We start from the raw sequence: 21,781 nt of genomic DNA, 5'->3' as shown, positions 1-21,781 counted from the left end.
GGTAGGTTTATTCCTTCAAAGAGAGTCATGTACCACAATGTTCACTGCAGCTCTATTTACAATAGCCATGACTTGGAAGCAACCTAAGTGTCCATCGACAGATGAATGGATAAAGAAGATGTGGCACATATATACAATGGAATATTACTCAGGCATAAAAAGAAATGAAATTGAGTTATTTGTAGTGAGATGGATGGACCTAGAGTCTGTCATACAGAGTGAAGTAAGTCAGAAAGACAAAAACAAACCATATGCTAACACATATATATGGAATCTAAAAAAATAAAAGGTCATGAAGAACCTAAGGGCAAGACAGGAATAAAGATGCAGATCTACTAGAGAATGGACCTGAGGACACAAGGAGGGGAAAGGGTAAGCTGGGACAAAGTGAGAGAGCGGCATGGACATATATACACTACCAAATGTGAAACTGATAGCTAGTGGGAAGCAGCTGCATAGCACAGAAAGATCAGCTCGGTGCTTTGTGATCACCTGGAGGGGTGGGATAGGGAGGGTAGGAGGGAGGGAGACGCAAGAGGTAAGAGATATGGGGATATAAGTATATGTATAGCTGATTCACTTTGTTATAAAGCAGAAACTAACATACCATTGTAAAACAATTATACTCCAATAAGGTTGTTAAAAAAAAAAAAGAAAGGGGATGTGATTGAGCTAACTAAAGAAACACATATCATTGAAAAAAATCATGATAATCTTTTTGTTGTTGTTTTGTTTTGCGGTACGCGGGCCTCTCACTGTTGTGGCCTCTCCCGTTGCGGTCACAGGCTCCGGATGTGCAGGCTCAGCGGCCATGGCTCACGGGCCCAGACGCTCTGCGGCATGTGGGATCCTCCCGGACCGGGGCATGAACCCGTGTCCCCTGCGTCGGGAGGCGGACTCTCAACCACTGCGCCGCCAGGGAAGCCCATGATAATCTTATTTGTTAACTTAAGGAATTTGAACCTTACACTGAAAGCTTTGGGGTAACTAGTTAAAGACTTAAAGCAGAGAAGTAACATGATCAGATCCATCACAGCCACGCTGGACAGCTCACTGATCCTCAGAAGGCACACATTTTCTCCACTATGTCCATTCTCTTTCTCTTGTTTAGAGTCCCTTGAGTCCCAGGTGAAATATTACCTCTTCTCTGTATCCTGTACATTCACCACACTTTCTTTTCTTACACTCATTTTATATGTATGTTCATCCCACTAGACTAGGATCACTAGACTTGACTGTGTTTTACCCTTGTATCCTTAGCACAACACTTGGCCCATAGAAAGTGTTCATGGAATGTTTATTGAGACAAATCCAACTCAAGCTACATGTACACACACGCACAAATGCGCACACACACACACACACACATCAATTTGATGAGGTCCTGAGCGTAAGAAGGTCAGGGGTAGAAGGACATGATCACAAAGTTCAAATGGAGCTTAAGTACTGTCTAGTCTTATTACGGATTTAAAGTCCCTCAAATATCAAAATTATCTAAAGGATAGGTACTTTAGAGAAGGCCAAAGATATAATAATCTTGTCATTCAAAATTTCCATAAATGTTACAGCCTTAAGACAAAAAAGTATAACTTGTAACTAGCTTAAGAAAAGTGAAAGCAAATAACTTTGATTCATATTATTTTTTCTTACCAATAAAGAAGTAAGGGTTTTACAACCTCAGTCTGAATATTTTTTAAGTGTTCTTCATTCCACTGAGATCCATCTAGCAGTTTAAATTTTGATAAGATTTCTGCAGAAAGGTAGCAGTCTCCACTGCTCACTAGATAGCATTTTTTCATCTTCTCAATATGTCTGAAATAATACACAAACATACACACACATTGACACAATATTCAACTAGCCAAATATTTTCACTTCCAAAATGTTTCAGGCAATTAATGAACTATCTTAAAACCAAATGTGAGTTACAGGGAGATATAAATATTTCTCACAGATATGGGAATGGGAAGGGTATTTTTGGTAGGCTGAACAATGGCCTTACAAAGATGTCCATATCCTAATCTCCAGAACCTAAGAATGTTACCTTACATGACAGAAGGGACTCTGCAGATGTGATTAGGATTTTGAGGAGATCATCCTGGCTTATCTAATTGGTGCTAATGTAATCTTAACAGTCCTTCTAAGATGGAGGCAGGAGGGTAATAGTCATAGAGAAAACAAGTGAGGATAGAAGCAGCAGTCAGAGAAGAGAAAAGATGTCATGCTGCCGGCTTTGGAGATGGAGGAAGGGGGCATAAGCCCAGGAAAGTAGGTGGCCTCAGAAGCTGGAAAAGGCAAGGAAATGGATTTTCCCCTAGAGTGTTCAGAAGGAACGCAGCCCTGCATACCCATTTTAGATTTCTAACCTTTCAACTGTAAGAGAATTAATTCGCGTTGATTTAAGCCAGTTAGTTTGTGGTAATTTATTACAGCAACAATAGGAACTAATACAGTATTAATTCTGAAGAATCTATGTAGGTTGCTTGCATATCCCTTCCCTAACATGTCTTGGCAAGTGGTAGTGGCCTTCTACCCTGGGATCAATCAGGTCATGCTTCATAATCAACCATTTGGTAATCCCTGCTCTTATAACTGTGTACAACAATGACGTTATGACCATTATGATCAACAACAGTGGCATTATGATCTGAATGCCACTGAGATAACTGGAATAATCCAGTCACTAGTACCTACTCAGTCAAACCTTCAATGGGAACTGCAGTCTACTATAGTTGATCTGCTTCAGAGTTCAGAGCAGATCAGGAAAACACAAGATAAGGACTTTCCTAAAGCAGGGTCCTCTTAAGGTTCTTAAGACTTATAGTGACCTAAAACATATGGAGCAGCTGAAGATCTGTGCCCCATCAGACTTTTAAGAGGCTCTCAAGAGGATATCCAGCATCATATCTACCAGCTATCACATTCAGGTATGAATGTCGAAGTGGCATCTGACTAAAGACCATAGAATTTGTTAACTGAGCAGACTGTTAGGAACAGCCAGCCCCTTACACTGGCATAAGGTATCTTTTATGTAAATCAATATTATTATAATAAAATAAATCTTATTATTATTTATTCCTCTAAAAGTATAAATTACATTTAAATATTTATTTCAGGTTTTCTGCCAGTGCTTAGATGACCCAAACTAATATTTATAATTTGGTTTTAAAACTACTGAAAAATAAAAAAGTAGAAATACCTTTGATGTCTTCCAGGATCCTTAAGAACTTTTAACCTCTCAATATCCATCCAGAGCCACCAATATCTCTCCCCTAATGTACCTTTTATAAATTTCTTAAATCTTTCGAACTCCTTTCTATTGCCAATGTCATAAGTTTTGTGAGAAATACACCAATTAGCCCTGCTTTCTAGTCCAACACTCTCTGTTTTTGAAACTGCTTGTGCTAACATGTCTTCCGACTTTTCCTTTAGCGTTTCACTCAGCAAAACATTCTTGCCAGAGGTAGTCCCCAAACACTCATCAAATACCACTTCTGTTACATTTCTGAAATTTATATAATCTGGGCTTTCTCTAAGTGGTGCTCCAAGAATTTGATGGATTGCCACTCTCAAAATAAAGTTTATATAAGATCTTAAAAATTCTTCACATGTTGAGAAATGCAATGTCAGGCTTCCATCAACATCCTGTTGCTTTTCAAGGTATGTCCTCAGAAGAGCTTGAGAAGGAGTGTCTTGTAGAGATACAGGCCCATCTTCTTCAAATTCGGAAATTAACCTAGTGGTTGTAGATGGGCTCTTTTTCGTCCTGGGGTGAACTCCATCATCAAAGATAAAACTCTCTGTATTAAATCATAAAAGGCTATTAGATCAGATATAAATGTAAAAGTTTTCTTTTAATTATTAACTAGATGTGATAGAGCTAGGATGGCAAATGGGTTTATCATCGGTAGTGACTGCAGGGACCAGTGTCATGAGGAGTCTAAGGCTACATTTGGGATCAGTAGAGAAAAAAACTGCCAACAGGGATTAGCCATGTCTTCCCCGGACATGAAAGGGGATATTGGTGGCAGATGAATTAAATATTTGATATCCTTAAGAAAGAGGATCTTCAAAAAGACATTATACACTTTTAAAATGTAATATTCCAGGCTGAAAATGTCAACATACAAAGGCCAAATCTATTAAAGAATTAGAATGTGTACATCAAACAACTGTATGTACTTTAATATTTCATGTTCTATGGTAAAATAAAATTAGCTGCCATAGGTGATGAGATGATAGATGAACAGACCAGAACTGGAGTCATACTAGCAATTTAAAAAATTCACTATTGTATCAGAAAGATTCAATTACTACTATACTTACAACCTATCATTAAAATTACAAAATTGCATAAGGCCCTTGTGAAGACTTACAAATACAAATGGATTGCTTTTACACTTTTTCTAAAGATATAGTCTAGCCCCTATTCTTCTGTCTTTCAGAAATCAGTGAAATATCTGATATCAGTGCTTTATTTCACATGGCAAACCTACCCCCTGCAAAGCCATGGATCAGGAAAACCCTGATCCACGTGTCCCACTCTCAGTTTTCTCAGTAATAGATTTCAAGTCTCAATGAACTGGAAATGTTTCATTACAATTTTAATTGAAAATAAATATACTAAACTTCCCCAAAATTGAGATTAGACTTTTGTAAACCTGTGAAAGGATACTGGGTATACACTCAACCCCACAGACTTGGAGGTAAAGTGCAAGCCTGGCACTTCTGCTCACTGCCTTCCTGCTATCCTTTCTCTTCCTGCTTACTAACGTCACTCTCCAATTTTCTACTTTACTATTTGGGGAAAATAGTAAGAAATCTATAAATTCAGTAATTTCCAATTAGGAAGATGATTTTCCCCTTTACCTAGATTTGGGTTCAATCCTAGCGAATCCAGACTTATCACCTCCAGAGGTTGCTTATACTTTTCAAAGGAATTATGTAAGAATTGTTAATGAATTTCTGAGTTCCCCTCTTGAATCACATTGCAAGATTTTTTTCCCTCTAGCAATATCGTATTTAATTACTCCCATTTCTGGAAGGTTCCCTTTATTCATGAAAAGTTTGTATCACCCACAAAAGTTCCCCACAGTAGAAATTTATCTGCTTTTCAAGGTGAGAAACAGTCTGAACTTAAAAACAGAAGGAAAACTCAAGTTCCATAAATCACTATTTACTTTGGGGAGAAGAGAAAGGTTGCACCCACTTCATTTCAAAGGCTTAATAATAAGAATTTGTAAACTGTGACAGGAAATAATGACAAGACAAATAGTTACTGACTGTCCATTAGGTACGAAGCACTAAGCATTTTCTACACATTCAGTATGTATGCATGATTAGTTTAATCTTACAGATGACAAAAGCAAAGCTCCCAGAAGTGGAATAATTTGCAGAAGTCACAAACTAATAAGCATCAGAGGTGGGTTCTAAACTCATCCTCTTTTCACTATATCAGGTTGTCTCTTGAAAAACAGTAGAAAGTGGTGTTGCAGGGGAGATAATTTTTTCTCCCCATCCACTAAGTGTTGTACTGTAAGTTTAGAATAACAACAAAAGATGTAAAAAGGAGTTCTGAGGTCATTCTTGTCCTTTTCTGCTTACCAGAAACAGATGAAATAACTGCTGATCCAATTTTGTTGTGTAATACACAAGAAGGTAATGAAAAGGTTGATACTGTTTGCTGATTTTGTTTTGCTAATGCAAACCAATCTTTTGTTTGAGTATAGGAGGCCTAGGAAGAAAGGAGCACATTTGTTTAACATAAGATTAGCAGTATTCTTCCAGTCATGAATCTGGACAAGTCATTATGATAATATTCATTTGCATAGTGCAATATGTAAAGGGAAAATTATGCCGTGACAGAAAAGAATGTTGTACACAGAAAAACTCATTAGGTGAGAATAATGGTAAGGAAATTTCAATTCAGATTATTTTCATATTAGATGATCAAAGGAAGGAAATGAGCTCACTACCCATCAAATTCTTCACTCTTCCACCAGAAGCATGCAATCCTACTTCCTGGATTCACTACAAATTCACACCATCTAACTTTAACTTGGCAGTCACCACGGCTCATCAGTCTTGGGATGCATCTTTTGCCAGCTACTCCCATTCACAACTTTCCCAGTTATTTCATGCCCCCAATTCTGTCTGGCCTGGCTCAGTGTTTTTAACAACTCCTCCCTAATATGACAAAAACTTAACTCTCAGTAGCACTGGCAACCTCTCCATGCTCAACTTCCCCTTTACCTTAGATTCAGTTTTCACAACTTTGCTTGGATTGGATGCTTCCTGAAGGCTGATTCCTGACTCACCTGCCCCTGGATGGAGCCTTCAATGTTTCCTTTCTTTTGTGTACTCCTGAGCCAGCTGACCCAATTCTCAACCTGACACACAGCTTCCAGAACCCCAGTCCTAAGAAACTCCATCTCAGATTTCCTGGGAAGATTCTTCTTCCTGCTTCTTAGTCATGTCCTCACCTACTCTTCTAGGATAATCCAGCTTGTTCAACAGAAGCAGAAAAGGGAGTGCCCAGCATTACTCTCATTTCTCCTTTCTCCAACCTGGTTGGCCCTTAGCCTAAGGAACACTCACAGAGGAGGCAAGGCTCAAATGGAATAGAATTGTTCCCTGACTATTATGCAGAATTAGCAGGGTAAGTCAGGCCACACAATAAGACCAAAAGCAAGAGAAAGAAATGTCAGGTGTCATCAGTGTACTCACTGCCCGTCTTAGAAGTAAGGTTTCCTTGGTAGATAAAAGCTTTGAATCTAATTGCCTTTTGTCCTCTTTTCCTTCCTCTAAAACCAAGTCATTTATTACTGATTACACGTTCATTCAACATATTTATTGAATGACTACTCTATTACAAGTAGTATCCTAAGCACTGAGAGGAGACCAAAATAATTAAGGAACTTTCAAGGAATAGAGAGAGACCAACATACAAGAGTCCTTGCTATTTCAACTGCACAAAAAAGATGAGAGAGTAGAAGACAGGGGAGAAAGAAGTAGTTAGCCAGACATAAAAGCAGGTAACTATTCTACTTTGTACTCTTAAAAGATGGGTCAATTGTTTGTGTTTAGATGGTATAACTGAAGACTCAAAGAAATATTACCAATTATCATATGGATTAATCCCTATCTATAGTCATGGTTTAGTGATTTAAGGTCTCAAAGAAAACTGAGTCCTCAAAGTTTAAAGGCTATTAAAAAAATATATAGTTCAAATATTACTCAAGTTGACAGAAATGAGCTTTTTCCATCACAGAAACTAGTAAAAGTAAACTAGCTTGGATTTTTATTCTCTTATATTTGATTAAATTTACCTGTAAGGAATCAGAACTTATTCCCCTAGATTGATTCTTTCCTTTGTATGTTTATTGACCCCTACTATCAGTATATTTTTTGACATCCCTAACATTATTATAACATATGGGTTAAGATAAAAAATAAATACCTAAAAATAAATATAAGAGAAAAGAAAAATGTGCTTTCAGTACATCCCTGAGCATTATTCAGAGGAAATAATGGGACTGGCATAATTTTTTAACATTTTTGCCAAATATTGCTGATAGAACTGTCAAACTACAAAATTAAATAGGAGCTTACACATGAAAAAAATGTTCAAATAAGATAGGAGAAGGATATCCATTCCAACAGAGATGGCAAATAGTTTTCCTCTTGTATGACATCTTTGATCACTTGGAAGTGCCTGCCTAGAACGCTGTGTTGAAAAAGAATTTGGAGCCAAGTCCTAGCTCAGCAGGAAAATTGCCATAATTGATTAGCAATCTCTGTCATGAATGCAAACTAGGAGAATAGCAACACATGGGTAACATATTTGCAATTCCTGGTTTTGTAAAGAACTGTGTATTCGAAATGTCTTCCCAGAGAGAAGATCTGATAATTAGAGGCTAAAGAGAAGCAGAATACGTGACCCCAAAATATGCCATGGCATTGTGGGTTATTGTGAGCTGAAGGAGATCACGACCCAACAGACTCAAGAAAAACACTTACCTCTCCTTTAACTACCTAAAAGAATTTACATAGGGGGCCTGGCTCAGAGACAGCCAGCACCAGAGATAACTTTTATCTGAATGACCGACCAATCTATATGGCAGGTAAACATCTAATTACCAAACATCTGGTCTTCTTATAGTCCTGTGAATTACCCTCCTCCACTTTGAAGCCCCAGGCCCCTACCCCATTCCTTAGCTCAGGATGGCATATATGTCTCAACTGCCCAACTTGCTCTTGGGTCTTATATTCTTATAGGATTCCCATACATACTAAATTACATTTGTTTTTTCCGGTTACCCTGTCTTATGTCATTTTTTTGTTTGTTTTTAATAGATCAGCCAAAGAACCTAGAAGGGTAGAAGGAAAATTGTTCCGCCCTGGCAGAGGCAAAGATCAAACAACAGTATTCACTAAACTGTGATTCCCCAAAAGGACATTTGATTCTAGGTTAGATCTCTTCAAACGTACCCATACCACCCAACATTCTCCAAGTGTGAAGGGCAAATTTATCTGGTAACAGCTAAACAGTTATGCATTTTATTACTGAAGAATAATCTTGACAATAGGGAAGAGAAGGCCCAATTTATTGTTGTTTTATACAAAAATTACTAATTCCAAATAATAAAAAATTTGGAATGAACAATGAAACCCTCGCTTCCCAGGTGACATCGGGAATGTTCTTCAACTGTGCATTTTTCCTTTGTACACATGAGGATAATAATTCTAATTACATTTCAGGTGAAAGAGTGTAGGGCAAATAAGTCAGCATAAGCCTAAAAGAATATTTGCTAAATCTACTTCAGAAGTATTTGAAATCATTTTCCTATTCAAGTGGTACAAATGAAATTCATATCCCTAAAATGAGAAGTTTCACTGAAGTGCCAAGACACAAAGAAGCACTCACACTTTTACCTTGCCAACAGAAATGTAGAACTTTTTCATACTTATAACATCATCTTCTTCAACAGGAGGAGGTGGTGGACTGGTTGGTTTTTTCAGGACCCAGGGAGAAAACTCTGCACCTAATGTGATATTCATGCCTGATTCACTCCATCTTACTTGTGAAACCAATTTGGCTAACCTGCATTTCAGAAATCATACAAACTAGAAATAAGTTTCAAATATGGTAGAATTCAGAAAAAAAAAAACCTAAAATTTTGTTTTATGTATTCAAATCAATCTCCCGTCCTAACTCTGCAGGATGATTCTCTTAGGATCTGCTAAAATTAATGGCTTATTCATAGAATTACTAATTAATAATTATTCTATTTTAATTTATTTTTATTTAAAAAAACAGTTGTTCTAAGCAAAAGTCAAATTTTAGTAAAACTTCAGAATGTTTAGGTACTTAAACTTTAGAAGTCAGGGAGCATAAAAGAAAAACATGGCCCTGCACTACAACATTCTTTTTTATGACACTCATATTCATTTTTTAACACACTGGACATAAATACCTTTACAGAAGTAGAAAAAAAATTTAAATATAATGATCAAAGAAGCAGAATTGAAATACATTTATTAGGTACTGTTTCTACAAAATCTCTTTGCAAAAGTTAAGTGATTTTTACCAATGCTCTATCTTATACTATATAGCAAGTGGAATATAAACTCAAATGAGTTTAAAGGTATACAATTTTATTAAGAAAGTACAGAAAAATTATTTTGGTGAACAAAAAATCATTTAAAAATATGTATAATGATGGAATTACAATACCTGTATTCAAAGTAGCAATCACTTTCCAGAAATGCTGGAAGTCTTTCCTTTTTGACCCAGTGAATACCTTGTTCATGATTGAGACACTATTAGAGGACAAGTGAAAAAGAAAAAGTGTGTCAAAGAAATTCACCATTCAGGACAATGATGGCCTAATCACTAGAGCAATATTACCTCTAGCTCTTACAGGGAGCCCTGCCTGTACCTTCTATTTGGATGGGAGAGAGTAAGAACCCTGAGTCACAAGTACTTCTTCAATTCTCTCAACAACGCTGTATCAACTATTATCTATGTTTTATGGATTAACAAGCTGAATCAAGAAAACTTAAGTAACTTACTGAAAGAGAAAGAGTGACAAAAAATTCAGTCTCGGTATTTTCACACTCATAAAATGGGTGAAAAATAATCACAAACAGAAAAAGAACTAACCAGAAAACTTGGTAAGACTGCTAGAGTGACTGCAAGCCCTTTGTCCTTCCAATTTTAGGAAATTTTGTTAAATATTTAACATCACCAGGCATTATCATTGAGGATACCAAGGTTAACAAGAAAGAGAAGGCCCTTCCTTTAAGGAGTTTGCAGATAATTCAATAAGCAATAATAACAGAGTGCTATAAGCACCAGGAGTTCAGGATTCTGTGGGAGGCCACATGGGCATGAAAACCAGCAAAGGTTTCCCACAGAACATGACTGGGGGGGTGGGGGACAGAGTCAAGATGGAGGAATAGGAGGATGTGCAGTTCGCCTCTCCCCACAAGTACATCAAGAATACATCTACATCTACAAATGGGACAATTCTCACAGAGCACCTGCTGAACACTAGCAGAGGACCTTGGACACCTGAAAGGGCAAGAAAAATCCCCACGCAACCGGGCAGGACTTAAGAAAGAAAAAAAGAAGAGGAAACAGGACGGGACCTGCACCCTTGCAGGGGAGCTGAAGGAGAGGGGAGGTTCCCGCACTCAGGGAAGCCCCCTCACCGGTGGGGAGACCAGCTGGGACAGAGAGGGAGCTTCAGGGGCTCGCAGGAGAGGGCAGCAACCAGTCTGTGGCAGACAGGACAGAGTAAGACCTACACGGATGGTCCAGATGGTCCATGCCACAGCCCTGAGCTCCCCAGACCGAGTCCTGTGTCTGCTGGTGCGGAGCAGGGCTGCATGATGGAACATGGGGTCTGGAGAGTGGACTCAGGGAGGGGACAGCTGTTGGCTGTGAAGGGACAGCCTGAAGGGACGGGAGTAAAGAGCTCCACGATTGGGAACATTCATGGAAGAAGCCCAGGCTGCCACAGAAGCAGAGTGCCATTGTTGAGTGGCATGCAAGGGGTGAGGCCACCATTGCAGCCCCCTTCCCCATGCACTGGCCCCTGCCTCCGGGGGCATTAGGATGGTCACCTGCCTGAGCAGGCTCGCGTGCCCCACCTGTTGCCGCCTCCACCCCCGCCCACCTGGGTGGGTGCATGTGCTCTGGGACAGCCTGAAGAACAGATGCTAGCAGGAGGAACACATACAGAGGTGGGGCTGAAACCACAGCTGAGCCCCAGGGGCAATGCAACTAAGGAAGAAGAGCTGAAATCTCTCCTTGAGGCTGCAGGAACCACGGATTTACACCCTCGCTGTCAGCACTGTAAACTCAGCAACTGAGGAACGTCCAAATGGACGAGTGCTCCCGTAGCTGAGATGGGTCTAGCTTTAGCAGCTGTGGGCTTTGTGGGCACGTACACACGGAGATTGGACCAGGCCAGAATCTGAGCTGCCTCCACAGCTACCACAGTGGGTCCAGGTACACGACTACTGCAGTCCTGGGATATGACTTCGGTGGATCTGCACTGGTGGCCTGGTGAAAACAACGCCTGAGAGATGCCAGGGCCAACTGCCGGCATACCCACAGTTAAGGGGGCGCTGAGAGCAGTTCCAACAACCGTGTAATTTGTGAGCCAACACAATGGGTGAAAAGTGACACAACAGAGTTCACTCACAGGTGAACAGTTCCAGAAGAGTAAAACTCAGTGGCTTCTCTCCCAGTGGGAGAGCTCCAATCTCACCTACTGCGTACCACAATTAGAAACACAGCTCAGAAACAGATCTGAGGGCCGCAGACCCTGCCCCTGACAGGGAATTAACAACCACAGAGCGAAGAGGAGGCTCCGCTCAATATCCAGTGCAGGCTTAGGTCACCACAACATCAGTCACACCTCCTATCAAGGGGATAACGGCCAGCATACATTGAGGAAAGAGGTAGCAGACATCCATACTAAAAACAGCCCTTGCACCAAAAAATATTAAACACACAGAGACTACATAGGGACATTCCCACATAAAAATAGCCCTTCAAGACAGTCTCAGAGTCAGGCATTAGGAGGAAGAACCCCTGAGTGCAGGAGCTCCACAGGGCTGGAAGAAACAGACACTCTACTCTTGGAGGGTGCACACAAGACCTCAAGTGTGCTGGGACAGAGCACAAAGCAATACCTCCATAGGAATCACAGCTAGACCTAACTAGGGTCTGAGAGGGTTTCCTGGGGAGGTGGGGGTTGGCTGCAGCTCACTGTCAGGGCAGGGACACTGGTGGCGGAGGTGGGGCTTTGTGGGCACCAGAGAATACTGGACCCCAGAGAATACTGATCAGTGTGAGCTCTCCTGGAGGTCCCCACTTTGCACTAAGACCTGGCCACACCCAACAGCCTACAGGCTGCAGAGCTGGAATGCTTCAGACCAAACAACCAGCAGGACAGGAACACAGCCCCACCCATCAGCAGACAGGCTGCCTAAAGTCATACTGAGCTCATAGCTACCTCAAAACACACCCCTTGTCACAACCCTGCCCATCAGACGGACAAGGCCCAGCTCCACTCACCAAAGGGCAAGCACCAGTCCCTCCCACCAGGAAGCCTGCATAAGCCTCTGGACCAACCTCACCCACCAGGGGGCAGACACCAGAAGCAATAAGAACTATGGTCCTGCAACCTGTGGAAAGGAGACCACAAACACAGAAAGTTCAACAAAATGAGATGACAGAGAAATATGTTGCAAAAAAAGGAACAAGATAAAACCACACAAGAACAACTAAATGAAGAGGAGATAGGCAATCTACCTGAAAAAGAATTCACAGTAACGATAGTAAAGATGATCCAAGATCTCAGAAAAAGAATGGAAGCACAGATCAAGAAGACACAAGAAAAATTTAACAAGGAGTTAGAAGATATAAAGAACAAACACAGATGAACAATACAATAGCTAAAATGACAAAGCACACTAGAAGGGATCAGTAGCAGAGTAACTGAGGCAAAGGAACGAATAAGTGAGCTGGAACACAGAGTGGTGGAAATCACTGCCACAGAACAGAATAAAGAAAAAAGAATGAAAAGAAATGAGGATAGTCTCAGAGACATCTGGGACAACATTAAACACACCAACATTCATTTTATCGGGTCCCAGAAGGAGAAGAGAAAGAAAAAGGACCTGAGGAAATTTTTGAAGATATTATAGCCAAAAATTTCCCTAACATGAGAAAGGAAACACTCAAGTCCAGAAAGTGCAGAGAGTCCCATACAGGATGAACCCAAGGAGGAAAATGCCGAGACACATATTAATGAAACTGACAAAAATTAAAGACAAACAAAAAATATTAAGAGCAACAAGGAAAAAGCAACAAATAACGTACAAGGGGATCTCCATGAGGCTATCAGCTGATTTTTAAGCCAGAAACTCTGCAGGCCAGAAGGGAGTGGCACAATATATTTCAAGGGATGAAAGGGAAAAACCAACAACAAAGAATACTCTACCCAGCAAGGTTCTCTTTCAGATTCAACAGAAAAAACAAAAGCTTTAGAGACAAGCAAAAGCTAAGAGAATTCAGCACCACCAAACAAGCTTTACAACAAATGCTAAAGGAACTTCTCTAGGTGGGAAAGAGACCAGCAACTTAAAACAACCTTGTACCTATATAGACTGCTGTATCAAAACCTCATGGGAACAGCAAACCCCAAAACTGCAATAGATACACAAACAAAAAAGAAAAGGCAACCCAAACACAATACCAAAGATAGTCATCAAATTACAAGAGAAGAGAACAAAAGAGGAAGGGAAGAAAAAAGACCTACAAAAACAAATCCAAAACAATTAAGAAAATGTCAATAGGAACATACATATCAATAATTACTTTAAATGTAGAAGGATTAAATGCTCCAAACAAAACATACAGACTGGCTGAATGGATACAAAAACAAGACCCATATATATGCTGTCTACAAGAAACTCATTTCAGATCTAGGGACACAAACAGACTGAAAGTGAGGGGATGGAAAAAGGTATTCTATGCAAATGGAAACTGAACATTATGGGATTAGAAATCAATTACAGGAAAAAAAAACTGTAAAAAACACAAACACATAGAGACTAAATAATATGTTACTAAACAACCAATGGATCACCAAAGAAATAAAAAATACCTAGAGACAAATGACAATGAAAACAAAACGATCCAAAACCTATGGGATGCAGCAAAAGCAGTTCTAAGAGGGCAGTGTATAGCTATACAAGCCTACCTCAAGAAACAAGAAAAACCTCAAAAAAAAGAAAAAAGCCTAACCTTACACCTAAAGCAACTAGAGAAAGAGAACAAATAAAACCCAAAGTTAGTGGAAGGAAAGATATAAAGATCAGAGCAGAAATAAATGAAATAGAGACAAAGAAAACAATAGATAAGATCAATGAAACTACAAGCTGGTTCTTTGAAAAGATAAACAAATTGATAAACCTTTAGCCAAACTCATCAAAAAAAAAAGGAATATGGCTCAAATCAATAAAATTAGAAATGAACAAGGAGAAGTTATAACTGACATCACGGAAATACAAAGGATCATAAGAATCTACTACAAGCAACTATATGCCAATAAAATGGACAGCCTAGAAGAAATGGACAAATTCTTAGAAAGGTACAACCCTCCAAGACTGAACCAGGAGGAAATAGAAAATAGGAACAGACCAATCACAAGTACTGAAATTGAAACTGTACTTTAAAAACTTCCAATACACAGAGGTCCAGGACTAGATGTCTTCACAGGGGAATTCTATCAAACATTTAGAGAAGAGTTAACACCTATCCTTCTGAAACTCTTCCAAAAAATTGCAGTTGAGGAAACACTCCCAAGGTCATCTATGAGGCCACCATCACCCTGATACCAAAACCAGACAAAGATACAACAATAAGAGAAGATTACAGGCCAATATCACTGATGAACATTGACACAAAAATCCTCAACAAAATACTAGCAAACAGAATCCAACAACACATTAAAAGGATCATACACCATGATCAAGTGGAATTTATCCCAGGGATTCAAGGATTCTTCAATATACACAAATCAATCAATGTGATATACCACATTAACAAACTGAAGAATAAAAACCATACAATCTCAATAGATTCAGAAAAAGCTTTTGACAAAATTCAACACCCAATTATGACAAAAACTCTCCAGAAAATGGGCATAGAGAGAACCTACCTCAACATAATAAGGGCCATATACAACAAACCCACAGCAAACATCATTCTCAATGGTGAAAAACTGAAAGCATCTCCTCTAAGATCAGGAACAAGACAAGGATGTCCACTCTCACCACTTTTACTCAACATAGTTTTAGAAGTCCTGGCCATGGCAATCAGAGAAGAAAAAGAAATCAAAGGAATCCAAATTTGAAAAGAAGTAAAACCGTCACTGTTTGCAGATGACATGATGCCATACATAGAAAATCCTAAAAATGCTACCAGAAAACAACTAGAGCTCATCAATGAATTTGGTAAAGTTTCAGGATACAAAATTAATGTGCAGAAATCTCTTGCATTCCTGTACACTAACAACGAAAGATCAGAAAGAGAAATTACGCAAACAATCCCATTCACCAGTGCAACAAAAAGAATAAAATACCTAGGAATAAACCTACCTAAGGAGGTAAAAGACTCAGAAGACTATAACACACTGATGAAAGAAATCAAAGATGACACAAACAGATGGAGAGATACACCATTTTCCTGGATTGGAAGAATCAATATTGTGAAAATGACTATACTACCCAAAGCAATCTACAGAGTCAATGCAATTCGTATAAAATTATCAATGGCATGTTTTATAGAACTAGAACAAAAAATCTTAAAATTTGTATGGAGATACAAATGACCCTGAAGAGCCAAAGCAATCTTCAGGGAGAAAAATGGAGCTGGAGGTCTCAGACTCCCTGACTTCAGACTATACTACAAAGCTACAGTAATCAATACAATATGGTACTGGCACAAAAACAGAAATATAAATCAATGGAACAGGATAGAAAGCCCAGAGATAAACTCACACACCTATGGTCAACTAATCTATGACAAAGGAGGCAAGAATATACAAGGAAGAAAAGACAGTCTCTTCAATAAGTGGTCCTGGGAAAACTGGACAGCTACATGTAAAAGAATGAAACTAGAACACTCCCTAACACCATACACAGAAATAAACTCAAAGTGGATTAAAGACCTAAATGTAAGACTGGACACTATAAAACTCTTAGAGGAAAACATAGAACATTCTCTGACATAAATTGCAGAAATATCTTTTTGGATCCACCTCCTAGAGTAATGAAAATAAAAACAAAAATAAACAAATAGACGTAATTAAACTTAAAAGTGTTTGCACAGCAAAGAAAACCATAAATGAGACAAAAAGACAACCAACAGAGTGGGAGAAAATATTTGCAAACCTAAGTGACCAACACGGCATTAACCTCCAAAATATACAAACAGCTCATGCAGCTCAATAACAAAAAACAAACATCCCAGTCAAAAAATGGGGAGGACATCTAAATAGAAATTTCTCCAAAGAAGATATACAGATGGCCAAAAAGGCACATGAAAAGATGCTGAACATCACTAATTATTAGAGAAATGCAAATCAAAACTACAGTGAGGTATCACCTCACACTGGTCAGAAGAGCCATCAACAAAACATCTACAAACAGTAAATGCTGGGGAGGGTGTGGAGAAAAGGGAACCCTTCTACACTGTTGGTGGGAATGCAAATTGGTACAGCCACTATGGAGAATAGTATGGAGTTTCCTTAACAAACTAAAAATAGAGCTACCATGCCATCCAGCGATCCCACTCCTGGGCATAAACCCTGAGAAGACCATAATTCAAAAAGATACATGCATCCCAATGTTCACTGCAGCATTATTTACAATATCCAGGACTGGAAGCAACCTAAATGTTCACTGACTGAAGAAGAGATAAAGAAGATGTGGTACATATATGCAATGGAATACTACTCAGCCATTAAAAAAGAATGAAACAATGCTATTTGCAGCCACATGTATGGACCTAGAGACTGTCATATGACAGTCAGACTGAGAAGGACAAATATCATATGATATCACTTATACGTGGAATCTAAAAAAATGGTACAAATGAACTAATGAACAAATGAACAAAACAGAAATAGAGTCATAGATATAGAAACAGTCTTACGGTTATGGAGGGAAGGGGGAAAGGATAAACTGAGAGATTGGGATTGACATATACACACTACTATTATATATAAAATAGATAACAAATAAGGACCTACTGTATAGCACAGGGAACTCTACTCAATACTCTGTAATGACCTATATGGGAAAAGAATTTGAAAAAGAATACTTGTGTATGTATAACTGAATCACTTTGCTGTACACCTGAAACTAACACAACGTTGTTAATCAACTATAATCCAATAAAAATTTTTAAAAATTATAATTGACTGGAAGCATGATTAGCTAGGTTGAAGAGGGAAGGAGGAAAGAAATAAAGGTAAGTTTAGTTTAATAGATCACAGGGTAAGATTTGAGAGATGGAGGGAGGAAGGCTGGAGAAGTAGGCAGGGCCCTGATTATGAGTAGTCTTTTAAATAACATTATAGAGTTTAGATTTTATCTTGAGGTTGTGAGGGTCACATGAATTTACAGAAGGGTTACTAAGTTGCTATTCATCCTAAGATATTTATACACTATTGTTTCTATTTTGTCTTATATTCACTTTTTCCAGAATTCTAATCAATGCCAGTACCTTGGACAGTAAACAAATGCTAATAATAAGTAAAACAATGAATAAAGTACACATTTCAGTGAGGCAAATGTGTCTGCACTATGTGGCTTCCACTGACTGTCTGCTAAAGCAAAAATTTTGCTGTGATATTAACATCAGAGTCAATGCAAACCACTGCTATCTCCTTTGAGGAAATCGCAGGCTCACACAGCAGTGCTGCCACCATCTGAGAAGCTAATGTTCTTGGGGGTGCACCTGTGCTCAGCAATGCTGACATGTGGCACCAAGTCATTAGGCTACCCAAGACTGGAAAACTGAGCAAACAATGGTTTCCTCCTGTTTAGCCAAAAACACCCACTTGCCTTCACCAAAGACTATCTTCTGGGTACTGAAAGAATAGAAGAAACTTTGGAAACAGCCAGCACCTTAACAGTAGCATCTTGTTGACTGCTTATCAGTGAGATCTGAAGGACATTTGGATCTTGAGTAAGAAGGATTCCACATATGCTACACACTGACAACCAACCACACAGGAGTCTTGAATTCTCATGAGCAATGTGTTCAATGTATCACAAAAAGACACCAGACCGCACATAAAAATCGACATGAACACTTGAGGAATTCTACAAGGCCGTGGAACTACTCAGTTCATACAAAATCAGTTTGCCTAATATTTACCTAATGAACAGTTCACCTATAACTCTTTCCTTTTTGTATGTTTTGCATCTATTTGACCTAAAAATTAAGTGAAAAGTATAAAAAAATAAAATCAAAATTGAAGAAAAGTCTTTAGTCAAACTGCTAAAAAATCCTTTCAAGGTGTTTTCAAGTGACTAAAATATAAAGACCAAAAAGATACAAAACAACCCTGCCAACCACAGAAGGATAAATTAATAAATACTATAAGAAACACAAAAATAATTTACCTAAAATAAAATTGTTTAATCCTTAAAACTAAAAAAAATGTTAAGAAAGAAAAACAGATAACCAAAAGGTTAGGGGAAACTGGCTGTCGGTAGGTAAATCATTCTAGAACTACTTCCAATTAGCCATACACAAGCTCTTTAAACTGTCACCAGGATTAGATTAATAAAAATTATATTTATATGTATGAGCAACTAAATAAAGCATGGCTATCTGCCAATGGACTAGATTTTCTGTCTAGTCATTTACTGAAGTATAAATTACATAGAGTAAAATCCATCCTTTTTAGTACACAGTGCTACAAGTTTTGACAATTACATACAGTCATGTAACCATGACTACAATCAAGATGTAGAATAGTTCCAACAGCTCCAAACTTCCTCATGACACTTTGCAGTCAATGACTCCCTCTAACCCCAGGCCCTGGCAACCACTGACAGGTTCTCTATATAGTTTTGCCTTTCCCAGAATGTCATATAAATGGAATCAATATAGTATGTAGCCTTTGACTCTGGCTTCTTTCATTTAGCATAATGCATGTGAGATTGATCTGTGTTCTTCCATGGATCACTAGTCCATTCCTCTTCATCGCTGAGTAGTACTCCACTGTACTGATGAACCACATTTTATTTATCCATTCCCAGTAAGGAAATTCGGGTTGTTTCTAGCTTTTGGTGATTATAATAAAACAACTAGAGACATTCACATACAGGTTTTTTGTTTTTTTTTTTGGCTGCGTTGGGTCTTTGTTGCTGTGAGTGGGGGCTACTCTTCATCGCGGTGTGCGGACTTCTCACTGCAGTGGCTTCGCTTGTTGCAGAGCACGGGCTCTAGGCACCCAGGCTTCAGTAGTTGTGGCACATGGGCTCAGTAGTTGTGGCTCGCAGGCTCTAGAGCTCAGGTTCCGTAGTTGTGGCACACGGGCTTAGTTGCTCCGCGGCATGTGGGATCTTCCCGGACCAGGGCTCGAACCTGTGTCCCCTGCATTGGCAGGTGGATTCTTAACCACTGTGCCACCAGGGGAGTCCCTCACATACAGGTTTTTATGTGAACATAACTGTCTATTTCTCTTGGGTTAATATATAGGAATAAGATAGGTAGTATGGCATGTGTTTAACTTAGGAAGAACTGCCAAACTGTTTTCCCAAATGTAATTTGCATCAACAATGTAAGAGTTCTAGATGCTCTGCATCCTGGCTAGCATTTCGTATTGTCAATATTTATTTGTTGTTTATTTTGTACATCATAATAGGTGAGTAGAAATAGTTCATTGTGATGTGTGTATGTGCGAACACTTTTTTTTAATAACAGCTTTGAGATAGAGCTTATGTTTCACACAACTCATCCATTTCAAGTATAAGCCAATGATTTTAGTATATTCAGAAACCATCACCACAAATTTAGAACATTTTCATCACCCTCTCCAAAAAGCCCATACCCATTAGCAATCACTCTCCATTCATTCCAACTCCTCCACCTCCCCTCCCAATGTTGAACGCACTTCTCTTATGACTAAAGATGTTGAGCATCTTTTCATATGTGTATTGGTCATTTTTACATCTTGTTTGGAGAAATATCTATTCAGATCCTTTGTCCATTTTTAAATTGGGTAGTCCTTTTATTGTTGAGTTGTAAGAGCTCTTTACACAGTCTAGATACACAGTCCTTATCAGATATATGACTGGCAAATATTTTCTCCCATTCTGTGGGTTGTCTTTTCACTTTCTTTAGACCATAAAAGTTTTATATTTTTATTTATCTGTTTTTTTCTTTTGTTGTTTATGCTTTTGGTGTGATATCTAAAATACCAATGCCTATATAAGGTCATGAAGATTTACATCTGTGTTTTCTTCTAAAATATAATTCATTATTAGTATTTTTTGCATTGCTAGATTCAGTTTGCTGTTTTTGAACTTTTTTGTGCCTACGTTCATGAGGGATATTAGTTTGTAAGCTCTTCTTTTCTTTGAAATTTCTTTATCTAGTGCTGGTATAAGGATAATGCTGGCATTATAAAATGAGATGGAAATTGACCCCTCTTCTTTTGTTTTTTTTTTTGGAAGAGTTTTCATAAATTTAGTATTACTTCATCTTTAAAGGTTTGACAGAATTCACCAGTGAAGTCATCTGGACCTAGAGTTTTCTTCGTGGAAATCTTCTTCCCCCAAGACTTATTTTTTTGGAGCAGTTTTAGGTTTACAACAAAACTGAGAAGATAAAGATTTCCTGTATATCTCCTGCATCCACATATGCACAGCCTCCCCCTTTATGAACATCACTCACAGAATGGTACATTTTTTACCAAGAATGAACCTACACTGACACATCATAATCACCCAAAATCCATTGTTTACCTTAGGGTTCACTCTTGGTGTTGTACATTCTATGGGTTTGGACAAGTGTATAATGACATATATCCATCAGTGTAATATCATACAGAGTATTTTCACTACCCTAAAAATCCTCTATGCTCTGCCTATTCACCTCTGGCCCCTGGAACCCCTAGTAATCACTAATCTTTTTTTTTTAATATTTTGATGTGCTTGATTTTATTCTGTATTTTTTTGAATTTTATTTTATTTATTTTTTTATACAGCAGGTTCTTATCAGTTATCCATTTTATACAAAACCACTAACCGTTTCATTGTCTACATAGATGTGTCTTTTCCAGAATACTATATAGTTGGAATCATACAGTATGTAGCCTTTTTCAAATTGGCTTCTTTCACTTAGAAATATGTATTTAAGGTCCCACCATGTATTTTTTGTGGATTGAAAGCTCATTTCTTCTTACCACTCTATAATATCCCATTGTCTGGATGTAGACAGTTTAGTTATCCACTCATCTAATGAAGGGCATCTTAGTTGCTTCCAAGTTTTGACAATTATGAATAAAGCTACTATAAACATCCATATGCAGGTTTCTGTGTGGGCATATATTTTCAACTCCTTTGGGTAAATAACCAGGGAGTATGATTGCTGAAATGTATGCTAAGAGTATGTTAGTTTTGTAAGAAACCATCCAAATGTCCTCCAAAGTGGCTGTACCACTTTTGCATTTCCACC

At 38.5% G+C, this 21,781-nt stretch overlaps 1 protein-coding gene across 1 annotated transcript in view; it reads right to left on the bottom strand.

Moving 5' to 3' along the window:
* The window catches only part of RGS22 (regulator of G protein signaling 22), a 172,967-nt gene that overhangs the window by 107,883 nt on the left and 43,303 nt on the right, over positions 1–21,781 (bottom strand). Inside the window, exons 5-9 of the mRNA XM_029222809.1 lie at positions 9,737–9,822; positions 8,935–9,103; positions 5,605–5,734; positions 3,200–3,800; positions 1,651–1,812 (exon numbers count right to left, since the gene is read on the bottom strand). Coding sequence (XP_029078642.1) covers positions 1,651–1,812; positions 3,200–3,800; positions 5,605–5,734; positions 8,935–9,103; positions 9,737–9,822 — 1,148 coding nt within the window. The remainder of the gene's footprint in view (positions 1–1,650; positions 1,813–3,199; positions 3,801–5,604; positions 5,735–8,934; positions 9,104–9,736; positions 9,823–21,781) is intronic.

Source organism: Monodon monoceros, unplaced genomic scaffold, assembly GCF_005190385.1.
Source record: "Monodon monoceros isolate NGI ecotype Baffin Bay Population unplaced genomic scaffold, NGI_Narwhal_1 Super_Scaffold_14, whole genome shotgun sequence".
NCBI classification, from domain to species: domain Eukaryota; kingdom Metazoa; phylum Chordata; class Mammalia; order Artiodactyla; family Monodontidae; genus Monodon; species Monodon monoceros.
This window is presented reverse-complemented; position numbering and strand designations above follow the sequence as displayed.